The sequence below is a fragment of the Panthera uncia genome, chromosome C2, assembly GCF_023721935.1.
Source record: "Panthera uncia isolate 11264 chromosome C2, Puncia_PCG_1.0, whole genome shotgun sequence".
Lineage (NCBI taxonomy): Eukaryota > Metazoa > Chordata > Mammalia > Carnivora > Felidae > Panthera > Panthera uncia.
In genome coordinates, this window is record NC_064810.1 from 72483606 (window position 1) to 72501461 (window position 17856).

The 17856-nt window shown below is 50.0% G+C and overlaps 1 protein-coding gene across 3 annotated transcripts in view; it reads left to right on the forward strand.

Moving 5' to 3' along the window:
- The first annotated feature begins 10383 nt into the window (after nt 1–10383).
- TMEM44 (transmembrane protein 44) overlaps nt 10384–17856 on the forward strand; it is a 35841-nt gene continuing 28368 nt past the window's right edge. Inside the window, exons 1-5 of one of the 3 annotated variants that reach the window (XM_049628380.1) lie at nt 10384–10634; nt 13696–13822; nt 15526–15619; nt 16672–16838; nt 17014–17100. In XM_049628380.1, coding sequence (XP_049484337.1) covers nt 10498–10634; nt 13696–13822; nt 15526–15619; nt 16672–16838; nt 17014–17100 — 612 coding nt within the window. In that variant the 5' untranslated portion in view covers nt 10384–10497. The remainder of the gene's footprint in view (nt 10635–13695; nt 13823–15525; nt 15620–16671; nt 16839–17013; nt 17101–17856) is intronic. The other 2 variants (XM_049628382.1, XM_049628381.1) reach the window with 2 other exon arrangements.

Consider the following 17856-nt stretch of genomic DNA (forward strand, 5'->3'; position numbering starts at 1 on the left):
TTCCTGATTATTTTTGTAAGTTTTATTGAGATACTCACATACCATGCAAGTTCACCAGTTTTAAAGGATACAATTCAGCGGTTTTTAGTATATTCAAGAGTTCTATAACCATCACCACAACCAGTTCTACATTGCTGCCACAAAAAACCCAGGACCCTTTAGCCAGTGGCCCCCAATCCTCCCAATCCCCCCCAGCCGTAAGCAAACCCTAATCTACTTTATATATGGATTTGCCAATTCTATATGTTCATAATAAAGGAATCATAAGCTATGTGACCTTTCGTGACTGGCTTTCACTTAGCCTGATGTCTTCATGGTTCATCCATGCTCTAACATCTCTCAGTATTTCATTGCTTTTTGTTGCCAAATAATACATTCCACTGAATGGGTACACCACATTTTGTTTATTCATTCATCAGTTAAAAGGCATTTGGTTTCCACTTGCTGTCATGAGTACAGTGCTGCTGTGAACGTTTGTGTACAGGTTTTTGTGTGGTTTCTAATTCTTAAGTATATATCTGGGAGTGGAATTGCAATATATTTAACCTTTGAGTAGCTACCATACTGATTTTCAGAATGGGGGTACCATTTTACATTTTCCATCAACGGTGTACAAAGGTTCTAGTTTCTCCGTAGTTCTGTCAACACACGTTACTGTCTTACTGTCTTTTTATGTTTTGGCCATCCTAGTGGGTATAAAGCGATACGTCATGGTTTTGATTTACATTCCCTTGATGCCAAATGACGTTGAGCATCTTCTCATGTGCTTATTGCCCACTTGTAGATCTTTGGGAAAATGTCTACTCAGATCTTTTGTCCATTCTTTTTTTTTTTTTAAATGAGGATTTCTTTTATTTTTTAATTTTTTTTAATGTTTATTTATTTTTGAGAGCGAGAGAGGCAGAACACAAGCAGGGGAGAGGCAGAGAGAGAGGGAGACACAGAATCCAAAGCAGGGTCCAGGCTCTGAGCTGTCAGTGCAGAGCCCAACGCGGGGCTTGAACTCATGGACCATGAGATCATGACCTGAGCCAAAGTTGGACGCTTAACCGACTGAGCCACCCAGGCGTCCCCTCTGTCCATTCTTTAATGGAGTTATTTATTTTGTTACTGAGTTATAAAAGTTGTTTGTACATTCTAGGTACAGGTCCCTTAGCAGATGTGTAATTTGCAAATGTTTTCTGCCATTTAGTGGGTTGTCTTTTCATTTTCTGATAGTGCCTTTGAAGCGCAGTTTTAATTTTGGTGAAGTCCAAATGAATCCATTTTTTCTTTGGTTGCTTGTGCTTTTGGTGCTAAATTTAAGAAACTATTGGCAGATCCAAGGTTATTAAGATTTACCCCTGTGTTTCCTTCCAAGGGTTTCAGAGTTTTAGCTCTTACGTTTAGGTCTCTGGTCTATTTTAAGTTTTCATATCTGGTGTGAGGTAGAAGATGGACCTTTTGCATGTGGCATCCAGTAGCCCCAGAGCAGTTTGTTGAAAAGACTAGTGTTTACCCACTGAATTGTTTCAGCACCTTTGTTGAGAATTGAACATAAATGTGAGGGCTTATTTCTGGATGTATGCCTTTGGTATTTAACCTTCATGAATGTACAACAGTTGTGAAGAGCATCCGACTCCATCTTCTAGCAAGTATTCCTGGTAAGAGACGTCTCTCTGTGTAGATGCTCCACACCCCTCCATCCCTTAGTCACTTTGAGTTCACCTGCAGCCCCAGTGGACGGTTCCTGTGCGAGCCCTTCCTCTGCAAGCCCTGTATTTCCTGCGTTCCTTTCTCCTGCACCACAGGAGCCTGCTCGCTGCACACACAGGGCAATCTAGACGGCCTGGGGATTTAACAACCCCCGGAGCAACCCCCAACTGGTCAAGAATGGGGGCTGGGTGCTAAGTGCCCCAGCTTCCCTGTCACTTGGTGCATACACTGTACATTTTCCACACTAGATCCTCCATGGAAATCATCTCACTAACTCGCCTGCTGCCCTCCTCCCTTACCTCACTGTCCACTCCCTCACTTCTGCTTCAGGGGGTTGCCTCCCAGATTAACTAAATCTAAGTCCTCTGCTTAGAGTCTGAAGAACCCAAACTAGGACACCCCGGAAGGTGTTTGTTTTTAAGTATCCTCACCCTTGTAGCGAGGAGTACGGTAGACTTACAAGTTCCAGCCATTAGCATGATCACTTCATTGTTTTGAAATTTTTTCCCCAGCATTTTATTACAAGGAATATACCTCCCTTTTAAAGTAGAACCTGCTATACATCTGTCCTCCGTTTCCTTTTCAGGAAGTTAGGAGGAAGTAGAGGTTTCTGTCAAGACATCAATAGCAATATAGGTTTTCTTGGCAGGCAAACTGGGAAATGTGGCCACAAGCCAGAAATCGACCTAATGCCACCCCTCTAAAGTCCTTGTGGAGCAGTGAGGAAAATCATTCAGAATGAACAAACGCCTAACAGTTCGTTGTCTGTTTTGTTCAACACACCATAGACCAACTGAGGGTGAAGAGAGGGCCACACAGGAAAGAACTTGCTATCAAAGGCTCCAATATGAAGGCAAAACAATTCTGAGCAATCCAAAAGTGAAGGGCATTATGTAAGTGAAGAGTGCCCAGTGCACAGAACACTGAATACATAAGTGTTCTGTTGAAGTGTGATACGTATACAGAAAGAACACAACTGTGAGAGTATAGATAGCTGACTTTCACCAACATACTGATGCAACCGGCACCTTGACTGAGAACACGGTTAACACTTCGTACCTCCTTTCAGCAAAGACTGACCACCCCAAAGTCTACTGCTGTTCTCACCTTTTCACCACGTTTTGTATGATACGTAAGCAGAATCTACGGGGGTACCTGGCTGGCTCGGTCGGTCGGGGTACAACTCTTGATCTCGGGGTTTGAGTTCAAGCCCCCCACGTTGAGTGCCGCGATTACTAAAAAAAAAAATCTTAAAAAAATTTGTTTAAAAAAATCTACACAGCGTGCACTCGTGTATCTGGCTTCTTTAATCCAACATGGTGAGGTCCGTCCACAGTCTTGCATTTGATAAATAAATCATTGTCACCGCTGTAGGGTATTCTGTGGTGCGAATATGTCACCATTTATCTGTTCTATTATTGATGGACATGTAGACGTTTTGCAGGTTTGTGGTTTCTTAAATTTTTAACAAACCGTATTTTGTAGAACAGTTTTAAGTTCGCAGCAAAATTGAGCAGAAAGCATAGAGAGTTCCCATATTCCCCAGTCCCCACGTATGCACAGCCTCCTTCACCCTCAGCATCCCCCACACAGCGGTGCATTTGTTAACATGAACCTACACCGGGGCATCTGGGTGGCTCAGTGGGTCAAGCGTCCGACTTGGGCTCAGGTCACGATCTCACAGTTTGTGAGTTCGAGCCCCGCGCTGGGCTCAGTGCTGACAGCTCAGAGCCTGGAGCCTGCTTCGGATTCTGTGTCTCCCTCTCTCTCTCTGCCCTTCCCCCCCCCCCTCCAAAATGAATAAACTTCAAAAAAAATGTAAAAACAAAACAATGAACCTACACTGACAACATTACTCTCCAGAGGGTTTTGATTTTTAAAAATAGCGCTGCCATGGATACCATAATAGTGTGGTCAAATAGAACTTACTACTACAATGCAAATAAATCTATAATCTGTGCTATCCCATAGTTAACTACAGCCAAACACTTAAAATGTGGCTAGTGACAACTTCAGAAGTTCACTGCTAACAGTAATGACTTTTAACTCCTTCCTGACCCAACAATCAAAGGTCAGAATGGTGGGAGTTTTTCAGGAGAGTGGGGGAAGAAGGGTAGATTTCATATTTATAACTTCTACATCTTGGCTACTTCTAAAGCAGGTTACTAAAAGTATTAAAACACAATCTTTCGTGTGAATTGTAAGGCACTGAGTTTTTTTTTTTTTTTAAAGGATTCTTGAATCCATAGTAGTACTCTAAATAAGGAGAGGCAGGGCAACTTTTAAACAAAAGCATCTCAATGAAACAACGTAGAAGGGATGACGGAATCACCATTTTGGAACCATCAACAAAATCATGGATTCCAGCAAAGTGCTGAGACCACTGACGGAAAGGTCCCGGGGGATGGGATAGTGGCCCCCTTTTAAAGTATCACCACTGCTTTATTCAATGCCAAGGGAAAGTGCCTTTTACAATGGAGCGATCCAGCAGACACTACCTTAAACAAGTGACCAAACTCTGTCACCAGTGCTATGCCAGTATGTTCTGCACCTCCTGATGTGGTGCAACAGGAAGTCCACAGGATAACCCTGTGCTGCTTTTGCAGAAACATTTCGGCTCAATCTAATCATAAGAAACCAATTAGACAATTCCAGATTTGGAACATTCCAGAACACAAGGGACCGGGACTAAAGAGACACAGCTAAATGAATGAATCCTGAACCAGAAACACACATTCACACTCTATATATTTGACATTCTTGGAGCGGCCGAGTAAATTTTACCATGGATTACACAGGTGATAGCGTTGTATCAGTGTAACAGAAGTGTGGCGAGGTCGCGAACACTGCTGGAGATACATGCTGAGGCACTGGGGGTAAGGTGTCACAGCTGCCACCTCCAATGGTTCCACCGGAGCAAGGGACAAAACAAATGTGGCAAAATGTCTGCAGCTGGTGTTAGGTGGGTAGGTAGGTAGGTCCTAGGTGGTTTTCACCTTTTTGTAGTTTTGAAAATTTTCAAAATAAACAGTGGGGAGTGGGGAGAGGTCATAGAAGTAGACAGTTAAATTCCAGAAGGGCTCAGGAGCCATTCAGGAGAACAGACAGAACTGTACTGGGAAATTAGAATCAAATAGGGACCACAAGCTCCTGTCTTTACTCTGTCTTGGCTGGCTTTGGGGAAGCAGGTTAATCCAGCTCCCTTACTGGCCCGCATGGAATTTGGCAGGATGCCGATTTCCTTGTGAATTGTAAACTGCGGTGAGAACACCCATTTCTTTTAACTAATTATTTCAATGCAAGTATTCAAGTACTGAATTCTATTTAATTGGCTTTTTAAAAGGTGAGTAGCCTGGTCCGCCTGGCTGGCTCAGTCAGGAGAGCATGCAACTATGTGTCCCAAGTTCCAGCCCCACGTTGGGGGTAAAGATCATGTAGGAAAAAAAAAAAAAAATAGGGCTTTCCTTGATGTAACATTTCAACATCTGTGCATTCCATTAGCCCTCGCCCAACTTCTAGCATCGTGAAGTAAGTTGCTTTCAGCAATAGGATGTTATTAATGAAGCATTCGAGGGTGAAAAAGGTAAAGAAACTCTCACAAGATCAAACAGTAAGCTGATGATAGAGTTTTAAATAGAACCCAGGACCTCTGTGCTGACAGCAGGGAGCCTGCTTGGGATTCTCTCTGCCCCTCGTGTGTGTGCTCACTCTCTCTCTTTCTCTCTCTCTCTAAATAAACTTAGATGATGGATGGGTGGGTGGATGGATGGATAGATAGATGATTAACTAGGTGGGTAGATAGATAGATAGGTAGATAGAAGATAGATAGATAGATAGAACGAACCCAGGACCCCACCAGTCCTACCACCTGCTTCTCTCATGATAATCCAACATGTCCACAATGGGATTGATTCAGATTTGGAAATGCCATTATTTCAAAATGCATTCTCAAAGAATTGATTTCTCTATACTTACAGCAGGTAAATCAAACTGGCATAGAGCCTTTTTTAATGTTACCAGTTGAGTAGTAGCCACAAACCCTCTAAATAACGCATTTCATAAGAACATTGGCAGGAGGTAGCATGTCCTCAGAAGCAAAAGCTGTTGAGCTGCTGGTCTGTGCCCCCAGGTGGCCAGGACCTAGGGCCATGATTGGCCAGCAGGCTCCCACAAGGACAGGCCAGGCTGATCAGCCCTTCCTTCTTCAGGACAATGCCTGTGGGCTCAGTGCCTCTGCCAACAGGAAATGCCTACGAGCTGTGGCCCTCCTGTTAGCTTTTCTTCTTGGCAAACTCTGAACCATGGCCAAAGAAACTTTAGCTTTAGCTTTGGGGTGGGGCAGCCACCAAGCCTCAGAGGAGCCTGCTAAAGGAACTGATTCACTTCCCGAGGGCCGACCACGGAAAAAGCCCTTTGGAAGGTCCTGGCAGAATTTGGGAGGGGTCCTAACTCCAGGAGGGAGGGGAGTAGATTAGCACATACAATCCTGAGTGTTCCCCACCGGATGAAGAGCTGGTGGGTGCCGGGAGCCTGCCTCTCTTGCCCCACATCCGCCCTCGCTGCAGGACCTCTGCCATTTGCAGGCATCCGCCAGCCAGCGTCTTCCTGCCGCCAGGACAGCTTTCCAAGATTGCTGCCGCACTAATTGCCAAAAGCAAACTTGTTCTCCAAAGCCCAGCTCGTGGGTTTCTTGAAAGCCCTCCCAACACCCCCCCCACACACACACACACACAATGGTAGGGGCCACCAAAGCATTGTAAACATGCTCTCACTACCTTTTTACAGCCTATCTAAAAATCAATTCATTCGGTAATTATGTTCCTTATTACGTGCTAGGCAGTGAGTCAGGTGCTGGGGTACAGATCTGAAATCAGCAGCCCCGGCTGAAGACTCTCACAGCCGGGTTGAAAGACAACACCTGCCACACTGTAAGGGGTGCCCTGGTTGAGGAGGAGCACAGGCCCAGGGGCTTGTGCCTGTCCCCTATAGGACCAGGACACAGAGGCAGCCTGGGCAGGGAGGACAGCAGGTGGAGGCGCCTCGGGAGGGAAAATCACAAGTCTGGTTGTAGACGTGTTCAATCGGACATGCGAGTGGAGATGTCGAATAGGCAGCTGCGTATATGAATCTAAAGTCTGGGAAGGAGGTCTGATCTGGAGATAGATGCTCAGGAGGCAGGCACAGGGGCGGTATTTAAAGCTAGAAGTTCAGATGCTTCAGGTGTCACCAAGACCCAAGCTCTGTGTCTCCACGCCATTAGCTATTCATATTTTCTTTGAACCATTATTATTATTATTATTATTTTTAGTGGATCAGAGGTTCTTCCCAGGAAAGACAACAGCAATAATAACTTCCAGATGCTTCACCTCCAGGGTTTCTACTAATCCCAGTTGCCCTGACGGAGGCACTATCATCCCCACTTGACAGGTAAAAATACACAGTTGCAGAGGACCCATGCTTTGCCCCAAGTCACAGCTGCAAGGAGGCAGAGTGAGAACTGCAGTCCGACTTGCGGGCTCCGAAGCACCCATTCTTCCCATTGCATTTTTCTCTGAGCCAATATGTCCAGTGACTGGCAACGGCTCCCCACACTTGTCCAAGCCACCGAGGGCCATCTCCACAAGCCCGTGTTCCTCGTATGAATCTCACAGGAAGCTTGCGGGAAGGCAGTTTAGTAGGCTGAATGATGGCCCCCCAAAATACAAGGTCTTAATCCCTGGAACCTATAAATGTCACCTTCTGTGACATCCGAACTCTTCACAGACGTGATTAAGGATCTTGAGATGGGGTGTGTAACATAAATTACCTGAGCAGGTCACAAGGGCCATCTTTATAGGAAAGAGACAGAGGGAGATTTCACACACACAAGACAAGAGGGAAATGTGACCACGAGAGGAAGAGATTAAGTGACGCGGCTGCCAGGCAGGTAGTGCTGGAAGCCACCAGATGCTGGATAAGGAGAGACAATGAAGAGATTTTCCTTCTAGGGTCCCCGGAAGGGTGGCAGCCCCGCGGCCACCTTGACCGTGGTCCAGCGGACCTGATTTCAGAATAGGGAGAGAATACGTTTCTGTTATTTTAAGCTGCTAAGTTTGTGGTAATTTGTTAGAGCAGCCACAAGAAATGAATCCATGCAGGTTCCAAGGACACACGCCCAGAGAGTTGGATTTCGCCGGGCTGGTTTTTGACAGGCAGTCAGAGTGATCCTGAAACCATGATCCATGATCTATGGACCACACCCCTTCCAACTGCTTTGGGAGGGGGCTCAGGATTTAAATGCTTAAACTAGGGGGTTTAGTCTGGGGTCTAGCCCTCCACGAAATCCACAGTTGAATTTCAGAGACTATAAATTCCTAAAGATTGTATGAACACTGTGTGGGGGTGCATAGATGTTCAGATTTTTCAGGGACGAGGTCTTCCTCAAATTCTCTGAGTTCACCACAAAGGCTGAGAACTAACCACTCTGAGGAAAAGCTGTTGAGGTGCGTAAACCTGGTCCAGGGTGTGGTGGGAGGAATGAAGCAATTTTTCATTTATTTTGTTTTTTGGTGTTTATTTTTGAGGGAAAGAGAGAGCATGAGAGGCAGAGAGAGAGGGACTGAGGATTCGAAGTGGGCTCCACACTGACAGCACAGAGCCCGACGCGGGGCTCAAACTCACGAACCACGAGATCATGACCTGAGCCGAAGTTGGATGCTTAACCACCTGAGCCACCCAGGCGCCCCAGAATGAAGCCATTTTTAAATTGGGTCCAGCCTCCAAGGGCTTATACTGAGCCTGAGGGAGAGGAAAGTCATCATAAGTGAATCAAATTAAATAGCGGTATCTTCAAGTCTCAACAAACAGAGCATAAGGTAGCCCTGCCTAGGGCATGAGACGGGGAAGGTGTGTCCTCATTTCAGCAAGATAGTTAGTGCGATGGATTATCTTTCCAGAATAGTAAATAGGCAACGTCACTAGAGAAACCGGGAAGCTGGGCAGTCACAGATCAGTATCCACAGGTCGGCTAGAAGAACCCACAAAGAATCAGCAGGCAGGGACTTCAGGGTACTTGGTTATCATCTATGAGACGCTTGGCTACTGTATGTTTCCCCTTTTATTTTAACCTTTCAATCTTGTCTTCGCTGGTACTCATTTTGTATTACTTTATCTTATCATCATTTTTATATTTTAATTTTGGCCCCTTTTGTCGAATAACCTATTTTAATTTTACCTTTACTCGCTCTTTTGCTTGTTTAGTGTCGCTCTCTCTCCTACTGGACTGTTAGCTCAGTGAAGGCAGGGACTTGTCTGTTTTTCTCAAAAATGTGTCCCCAGCTCCTCGTCTGACAATGTCTGACAAATTATGTTTCATGACCAAAAGCGGTCATAACTTTAAAAATAAATAAAACAGTAAAATAATGTAGCCCCTTTAGAAGAACAGTCTGGGGGCGCCTGGGTGGCTCAGTCCGTTAAGCGGCTGACTTCGGCTCAGGTCATGATCTCGCGGTCCATGAGTTCGAGCCCCGCGTCGGGCTCTGGGCTGACGGCTCAGAGCCTGGAGCCTGCTTCCGATTCTGTGTCTCCCTCTCTCTCTGCCCCTCCCCCCGTTCATACTCTGTCTCTCTCTGTCTCAAAAATAAATAAAAACATTTAAAAAATTAAAAAAAAAAAAAGTTCACCTATTGGATGGGATTGCATTAATAAGGAATTTTCCACAACAGGCAAGTCGGTAGAATCCTAAGGTAGATTTGTGGTTGCCTAGGGCTGGGAGTGTGGAGAAGAAAGTTAACCGCTAATGAGTACTTGCTTTTTTAACAAGTGATGAAAATGTTGTAAAATTAGATAGCGGTGGTGGTAGCACAACTCTGGATACACTAAAACACTGTACACGTTAACAGGGTGAGTTTTATGGTATATGAATGAGATCTCAAGAAAACTGCTGTTTTTAACAACGAAAATAACGAAATGACGGGGTCACCTTCTTTAAGCAAACTTACTAAAATCAACAAGGACATTTTAAAATTATAATAGCTTGTTTTCAAGAACAGCTCTGCGTGCCAGGACTGTGTGGCAACGTGGCTGGATGGGACAGCATGACGGCCAAGACCACGGGCCTCCTGGGGCATCTTCTAGGGTGACTTCTGGAAGTCCGGCTTGGGCGACTAGAGTGGGGGTGGAGGGTGCCGCTGACGCCTTCAGACCAGAGAGTGGGAGAAGATGCGTTGGGGGGCGGGGAGGGGGCTGTATCCTTCTGCCGCTCCCCGCCACACCCCCCTCCCAGGACCCCTTTCTTTTGTACCTTTTGAAGGATCAGACCAGCCGCTCACGCCCGGGATCCCCAGCACCCAAGAGCTGCGTCAGGCGCGAAGCATGTGTATTGTTCGGGTCAGAAAAGGGGGCGCACTAATGGGCGGACAAAGCGTCTTACCGTGGCCGGGCAGGTCACGGTATACGGCCCTGGCCGCCGGGAGACCGCAAGGGGTCTGCGAGCGGAGCCGCCACCGCTGTCGGGGAGCGGGGGCTGGGGCCGCAGCCTTTGTGCCGAGGCCGCTCCCAGCTCCCGCCGCTGGGGGGCGGCCTCCGGCCCGCCGACCCCCGACAATAGCGCGCCGGGTGGGGAGCCGCGCGGTCCCGGAAACTTTTCCCTCGCGCCTCAGCCGCCGCCGCCAGCGCCCGTCTCCCGGCCGCGGTCGTGCACTGGGCCGGGGCCGCCGCCGCCGCCGCGGGAGCACCGGGCCGGGGGAAGGGGGCGCGGGGAGGCTGCGCCCCGGCGGGGCCACGCGGGAGGCTGGGGCCCGGGCCGGGCGGAGCCACCGAGCCATGGGGGAGGCGGCCAGCCCCGCGCCCGCGCTCTGGGACTGGGACTACCTGGACCGCTGCTTCGCCCGCCACCGCGTCTGCATCTCCTTCGGCCTGTGGATCTGCGCCTCCTCCTGCTGGATCGCCGCCCACGCGCTGTAATGGGGACTGGGACCGGGCGGCGCGGGGGAGGGGGCCGGGTCTGCGGCGGGGGGCGCGGGGCGACGCCTCCCGCCAACTCCCTCCTGGAAACCTGGAGGGAAGGGGGCATAAAGGGGGGAGGTAGGAGGCAGCGCGGTGCCAGGATCGAAAGGACCCTTCCGCTGTGGACTGAAGTCGGATAGGACTTCTTTCCGGATTCCGTGCACAGGGAGGGGGAGGCTGGGCTGTGGGCCAGTAGGAAGAGGCCGGGTCGTGCGGTGCGTGGAGCCCTCGAAGGCAGCTGTCCTGAGTCCTGGGTTCTATTGTCACCCTTTCCCCATCGACCAGAGGTGTGAGCTGGGCAAGCTGTAAAGCCTCAGAGCCTCATTTTCCTCACCTAAACGGGGTTAATAACTGATGGGACGGATGGCAGGATTAAATGAGTTAGTTTCCGTAAAGCTCTTAGTATGTGCTCATTAAACATCCTTATGATTGCTCCTGTCCTGCCACCAACCTTTGGCAGAGGGCAAGGACCTTGGACAAGGCTCTTGGCGTTTCTGGTCTCCCTTTACCCCAGGCCCTCTGATCTGGGGAGGGGGACTGGCTGTGATCTGACTCTGGCCAGTACCTGGAGCCTTCTGGTCAGGTGGTCACCATAACCTGGGTTCTATGAAGTCTGGCTAAAGATGGCCTCCAGGTCTTCAGGTACCCTGTCCCAAGCAGGTGCAACCCAAGTATTCCCTGGCAGAGGAGAAAGGATCAGCACCCCCGGGGAGGTTGGCACCTGCTCATCTTAGGCACTCTTAAGATGATATTTGATATTGTTGCAGAGATCTGGCAACCCCCCTACCCAGTCATTGGAAACCAAATAAAAAGACACTTAGAATATTTAACGTGGGCCTAGTGTTGCATTTATTAGCTCGTGTCTTCCCTGCCACAACCCCACGAGGGAGGGACCGTTATTACTCCCATTTACCCCTCCTCCCCCCCCCCCCGAGGAAGCTGGAGGTTCTGACAGCTTTACTAACTTGCCCTAGCGAATGGAAAGAACCGGACCGCCAGACCCTTTTCGAAAGGGGCAGACTTGTGAGGATTAAACTGTCCAGATCAGAGGTGGACACCAACAAGCCACTCTCTGTGCGTTATCTCATTTGGTCCTCACAGCCGCCCTGAAGTCAGCAGTATTAGACATTTCCTGAGCTGGAAACTAAAGGTGGGAGAGGTTAGGTAACTCCGTTGAGAATGCCCAGCCAGTCAGTCTGATGAGAGCCAAATCTGCTTTTTCAGCCTGCCTCAGTCTGGACACACCCATCTGTTGTCAGGACTTTGCCATCCCTGAGCCTCCTCTTGTCCTTGGGGAATGTGTATCCTCGGAGCTGTGTGTGGCCTGGGGTAGGGTCAGCCTGGATCCCTGACCTGAGGGCTGGGGAAATGGCTAAAGAACAGCAGGGTACAGAGAAAGCCTCCACATGTGAAGCCAGAGGGTCGGCCATTAACTCAGCTGGTCACCATCGGCCTCACTTTTCTCCACTCTCTAATGGGAAGGTTGAAATAAACTATTTCTTTTCTTTTTCTTTCTTTTTTTTTTTTTTTTTTTTTTTTTTTGAGCCTTTGTTTTTTTGAGAGACAAAGACAGAGCATGAGCAGGGGAGGGGCAGAGAGAAAGGGAGTCACAGAATCTGAAGCAGGCTCCAGGCTCTGAGCTGTCAACACAGAGCCCGGCGCGGGGCTCGAACTCATGAGCCGTGAGAGCATGACCTGAGCCGAAGTCGGACGCTCAACCGATGGAGCCACCCAGGCGCCCTGAAATAAACTATTTCTAATCTGAATCCAACTCAGAGAGTCTCTAGAGCCTTCACTCTTAGGCTTTGAATTGGTGCCAGGAGCCCAGGGCCTAGATGAAAGGTTGCTGTTCTCACTGTGAGCTCTGGGCTTCGTCTGACAGATCAGGAAATGTTCTGGAACCCAGCAGCCTTCCATCCCCATCCCCTGCTCCCAAGGGCCGACCCTCAGAACCAGGCAAACAGTCTAACCGTGAGGAGTGAGTACCACCCTGTGGTTGATGGAAATAAAACAAGAACTGCAGTTATCCCGGCCCAGATATGTAACGTGGAAACATCTAGAACAAAGTGTTTCTGAGATCCGATCAGGTGTTTCTGAGCGACCTCTGACTCCTTCCATCCTGTTGTGCCTTTCTGTGCTTGTTCTAGGGGAGTGGGGTGGGGCAGGAAGAGGGGAATAAGGGAGAGAAACCAGCAGTGGGGGACTCTAGGGAGAGCTCAGCCCAAAGTGCCATGGCATCTTTGAGGAGTTTTGCTCTCCGTGTATGTTAAGAACATGCTCGGGGCGCCTGGGTGGCTCAGTCGGTTAAGTGGCCGACTTCGGCTCAGGTCATGATCTCGCAGTCCGTGAGTTCAAGCCCCGCGTCAGGCTCTGTGCTTACAGCTCAGAGCCTGGAGCCTGTTTCAGATTCTGTGTCTCCCTCTCTCTGACCCTCCCCTGTTCATGCTTTGTCTCTCTCTGTCTCAAAAATAAATAAACGTTAAAAAAATTAAAAAAAAAAAAAAAAAAAAGAACATGCTCAACTTGACAAGGGCCAGCAAAAGCCCAGCCACCCCACTGCACACATGAACTCCTTAGCAGGATTTCACTTTAATTGAAAAGAAACAAGTTGCTGTTTTAATTTAGGCAATTAACTATACTCTGCAGTTAACCACAGTGATTGGGTTACTTTTATAATCCACATGCTTCCTTTCAAAAAATAAAACCCCATAGCTAGTTTGTTAGCACTGAGTGGTGGGTCATGAACTTGAGTTGGCCAGATTTGTAGGAGGAAAGAAATGCCTCTTCGTTAGAGAGGCAGGTCTGGCTCCTGCCACGGGCTGGTTCTGGAGTCTTTGACCCTTTATTTTCCCATCTGTAAACTAAGTTCAAAAATACCTGCTGAATATCTGGGGGAGAGAGTGCCTCACGAGGACACAAAATCACAGTTGCCCTTTGCAGACACCTGCGTTGGGAACCCACTCATGGCTCCCGCGTTCCGTCCATACCCATCCACACCCCCGTCTGTCACCACAGGCTTCTCTATCTGAGGTGTACAAAGAAATCCGGACGGGACCAGTCAGCGCTGTGCGCGGCATGCTGCCTCCTGACCAGCCTGTGTGACACCATCGGAGCGATTCTGGCCAGACAGCTCACGATCCAGGTGCGTAGGGCCCACAGGGTGACAGTAGCTTCTGTCTAGTTCCCTCACCATTGAGGTACGGTCTCACCTCATGCCCGCGCCCCTGTTGGTCTGTCTGCCCCTGCCCTGATAGCCACAGGGCTCACTGCTCACCTCCTTCAAGTCTTTGCTCAAAAGTCACCTTCTCGATGAGGCCTAACAAGAGCACTCATGTAAACTTGTGTCCTCCCTCTACCACAGGTGCTCCGGACTCCTTCGTCCTGCTCCGTTTTTTCCCAAAGCGGACCCCCCCCCCCCCAATACACCATCTATTTTACTGAGTGTGTCTGTTGCTCCTTGAACTCCTAGTGTGCCAGTTCTCCGGGGGCAAAACTTTGTATTCACTACCATATCCCCATCCCTTAAAACAGCAGCTGGCACATTGTAGATGCTCCATAAGTAGCGATTGTTGTGGTCATTGTTTTTAGAGCCTGGAGCCCAGCCTCAGTTCAAACAGGGGTGGCTGAGTGCTTTCCCAAGTGGTAATGCAGGCCTTGGGGCAAGTGAGAAACAGTTTCAAGCTCTTCTGAAGTCTAGGCCCTCAAACCTGTGTAGATGGGGCCCGTCCCAAAACACATATCCCAAAGGAATATGCCCTGGAGAGGCACCTCATGGGGCTGGCACCCACCCAGGTAGACATGGAGGAAGGTGGCCTCATGGCCGGGACACACACCTGGGAGTTCTAGACCCTGCTTCAAACAGTATTGTCTCACAAACAAACCACCTTTTATTCTGGGTGCCCATTCTCATTGGCTGCTGGAACCCAATGATGCTCAGCCCGAGTCCAAGAATAATAGCTGATGTTTATTAAATCCTTTGCTGCGGGGGCGCCTGGGTGGCTCAGTGGGTTGTGCGTCTGACTTCGGCTCAGGTCATGATCTCACAGTTCGTGAGTTCGAGCCCCACGTTGGGCTCTGTGCTGACAGCTCAGAACCTGGAGCCTGCTTCGGATTCTGTGTCTCCTCCCTAACTTGTGCTCTGTCTCTGTCTCTCTCAAAAATAAATAAATGTAAAGAGAAAAAAAAATCCTTCACTATGTGCTTGGCAATGAGGGCTTGGCATGCATTCACTCATTTAATCCTCTAATTATATTAGGACGTAGGCTCTCTCCTTATCCCTGTTTTACACATGTGGACACTCAGACTTAGCGGCTGAACAACTTTGGGAAGGATCCAGTAAGCAGCAGTGGCAAGATCCAGACTCCAGAGTTTGCTCCTCACCACTGTTACACTGGCATAGTAGCTGGTGCGTTTGTGGGTAGGAGCCTTGTGCTTTCCTGCTTGCCGGTGCTGGTCTAAGCACTTTCCCTGTAGTGCTTCATGTAATCTGCTTAGCACTGAGAGAGGCACCATGACTACCCCTGTTTTACAGACGATGAAACAGAGGCCCAGAGAAGTCCAGCGGTTGGGCCAGAGTCACACAGCAAAGAGTAACCGTGCACCGGAAAGAGCGCGGCATGGGAAGTGGAGGGCGGGTTCTGCCAATGGGCCTCCATGTAAGGGATTGCTCGTTTCAGCGCCCCGTTCTCCTCGTCAGGCAAATAGAGGTGATAACCAGCCTTTCCTGGGGTTGGCAGGCGGCTTCGGTGGAAGTACCTCATCAGGGGCAGAGGAGATCCAGGATGACAGGTGCTGTGATTGCTGGAGAATGTTTGGACGCCATGACTCTATTTCCTTTGCCCCCAGGTTTTCACGGGTGCCTACCTAGCAGCTGTTGACTTGGTGAACTTTGTGTTCATCCTCTTCCCGGTCTGCGGCTCCAAGTTGAAGTCTAATTTGGGTGAGTGTGTGGCCATCTGTTCCTGTCTTCATTCATCAGTGCGCCAAGCGCCTACCCCCTGTCAGGCTTCAGCTGGGTTCCTGACAGGCACGGACACGTGAATGAGCTTGGAGACCCCACCCAGGGCCGAGAGACGGGGCCCTAAACGGTCATTAACGCTGCTTGCGAGGAGGTGCGTGCACACCGTGGGCAACCAGAGGGAAGGATGTGACGTTAGATCAGGGGCCGCAGGGAAGGGTATTCCAGGTGAAAAGAACAGCATGAGCGAAGGCCAGGAGGATGGGTGTGCATGACTGTGGGGATGAACAGTGATATCTCAGTTTGTGAACCCCGGTTGGCCAAACACAGCCCCGTAACTTCCAGAAATGGATGCCAGGAATGGGCGCAGGCCACCTCAGGCAGAGTGGGGGCTGGAAGTTACTGAGGTAGGATGGGTCGCCCTGAGTATGCCGGACTGGGCGTTCTGAGAAGGGGCAGCCGTGTGCCCCCGCCGTGGTGCAAAAGGGGAGTGCTTGCATCAGTGGGGTAACGTAAGATCCCCGAGCTGCTCAGCGCTGCCCAGAGGAGACGTGTTCCTACTGCAGTTCTCGGAGGACTATCTGTCTCATATTTTAAGGAGACTTCCAAGACCGTGCTCCTTTTTGGCTCACAGCTTCAGGCCCTGGCACAAACACCGTGATGCATTCTCCAAAGCTGTGCCGCTTCAGCTCTGTGCCAGGCTCTGTGGAGATTACAGAAACTGCCGGCCCTCGGGGGGTTCCAGTCTCACAGAGGCAACTCTGTGTGCACAGACATGTGTGAAAAGAAAATGCTTTGAGGGCCGAGGAAGGAGAAGAGCGCCAGTCGTGCGAGTGGGTGGGATGAGGTGGTGGGGAGGAAAGATTCCTCCAACGGGGTGGCAGAGCTATGGGGCCTTGAAGGGTGGAGAGGATCTGGCCTGTCAAGCAACGTGGGAACCCGCTCTGGCATCAGAGATGGGCGCACACCAGAGATGCAGCTCTCCATTGAGTTCTAGACCCCAGGGGCCTGTGGGATTTTGGTGTTTGTTGCAGGTCGGGGCTCCCGGGAGAGGAAGAGGAGGCAGCGGCTCAGGGCCAGTGTCTTTGCTCTGGCCCTGCCGCTGAGCCTGGGGCCAGGCTGGGCTCTCTGGGCCACCGTCCGGAAGGCGTCAGGCCCTGTCCGAGGGCCCCAGCGGAGGCTACTGGAGAGCCTGCTGCAGGTGAGGCCGAGCCTGCCCAGGAGGGCGTGGGGATATGCATTCCCTTCCCTCTTCACGGCCCCAACAAATGCCCTGGCAGGGGCAGGGGCAGGGGCAGCCCTAGCCAGAAAGTACTAAAAGCCGGAAAGGATGGGCTGTCTCCTCAGGGCGCTGAGTGTATCACCTGTTCCCTCAGGACAACACCGAAATCTTCGGCTACCTGCTGGGTGCCATCGCTGCCTTCGGCTCCTGGGCTTCCCGAATCCCCCCGCTCTCCAGAATCGTGAGGCTGGGTCGGGGCTGGGACTGTGGGTTGCCATGGCAGGTCTTAGAGCATCTGGGAGCGTCTTCCGAGCTCCGAGTCCTGGGGTGGAGGGGTTGTGTCGTGTGTGTGCATGTGTGCACGTGCAGGGGGTGGGGCGCCCACCCAGGGGAGGTCCTGAGGTTTGCGAGAGCCTCTCACAGGGGAGCGCACTGAGTTCTCTCCAGAGCAAAGGAAAAGCAGGCTGTCAGGAAGAAGGCATTGGGGTTCGATAAACAAACATTCCACTAGGAGACGAGAAGGTTTTAGAGGAGAGAATCCTTCAGGTATTTGGGTTCCATCTGGGAGCATTTTGCTGCAGATGCTGTCCAGGCATCCAGGGTGAGGAAAGCCCTGTGTTGGCCAGTTCTGTAGGGGACTGGAGATGTGACTGGAGATGTGACGGGAGATGCTGTGCTTACCCTTGGGAAGCTCCCAGTCTCATGGAAGACATGGAAATGCAAAGCAGAATATTTTAAATGTTTATTTATTCATTTTGAGAGAGAGAGAGAGGGAGAGAGAGAATTCCAGCAGGTGCCACACTGCCAGCACAGAGCCCTACTCAGGGCTTGATCTCAAGAACCATGAGATCATGACCTGAGCTGAGATCAGGAGTTGGATGCTCAACCGGCTGAGCCACCCAGTCGCCCCAAAAGCAGGTTATTTTAATGCTCGAAGAAAGATAGAATCAGGTGTTAGGGGGTTCGCAAGAGGGAGAGAAGGCTCCTATGCTATTCC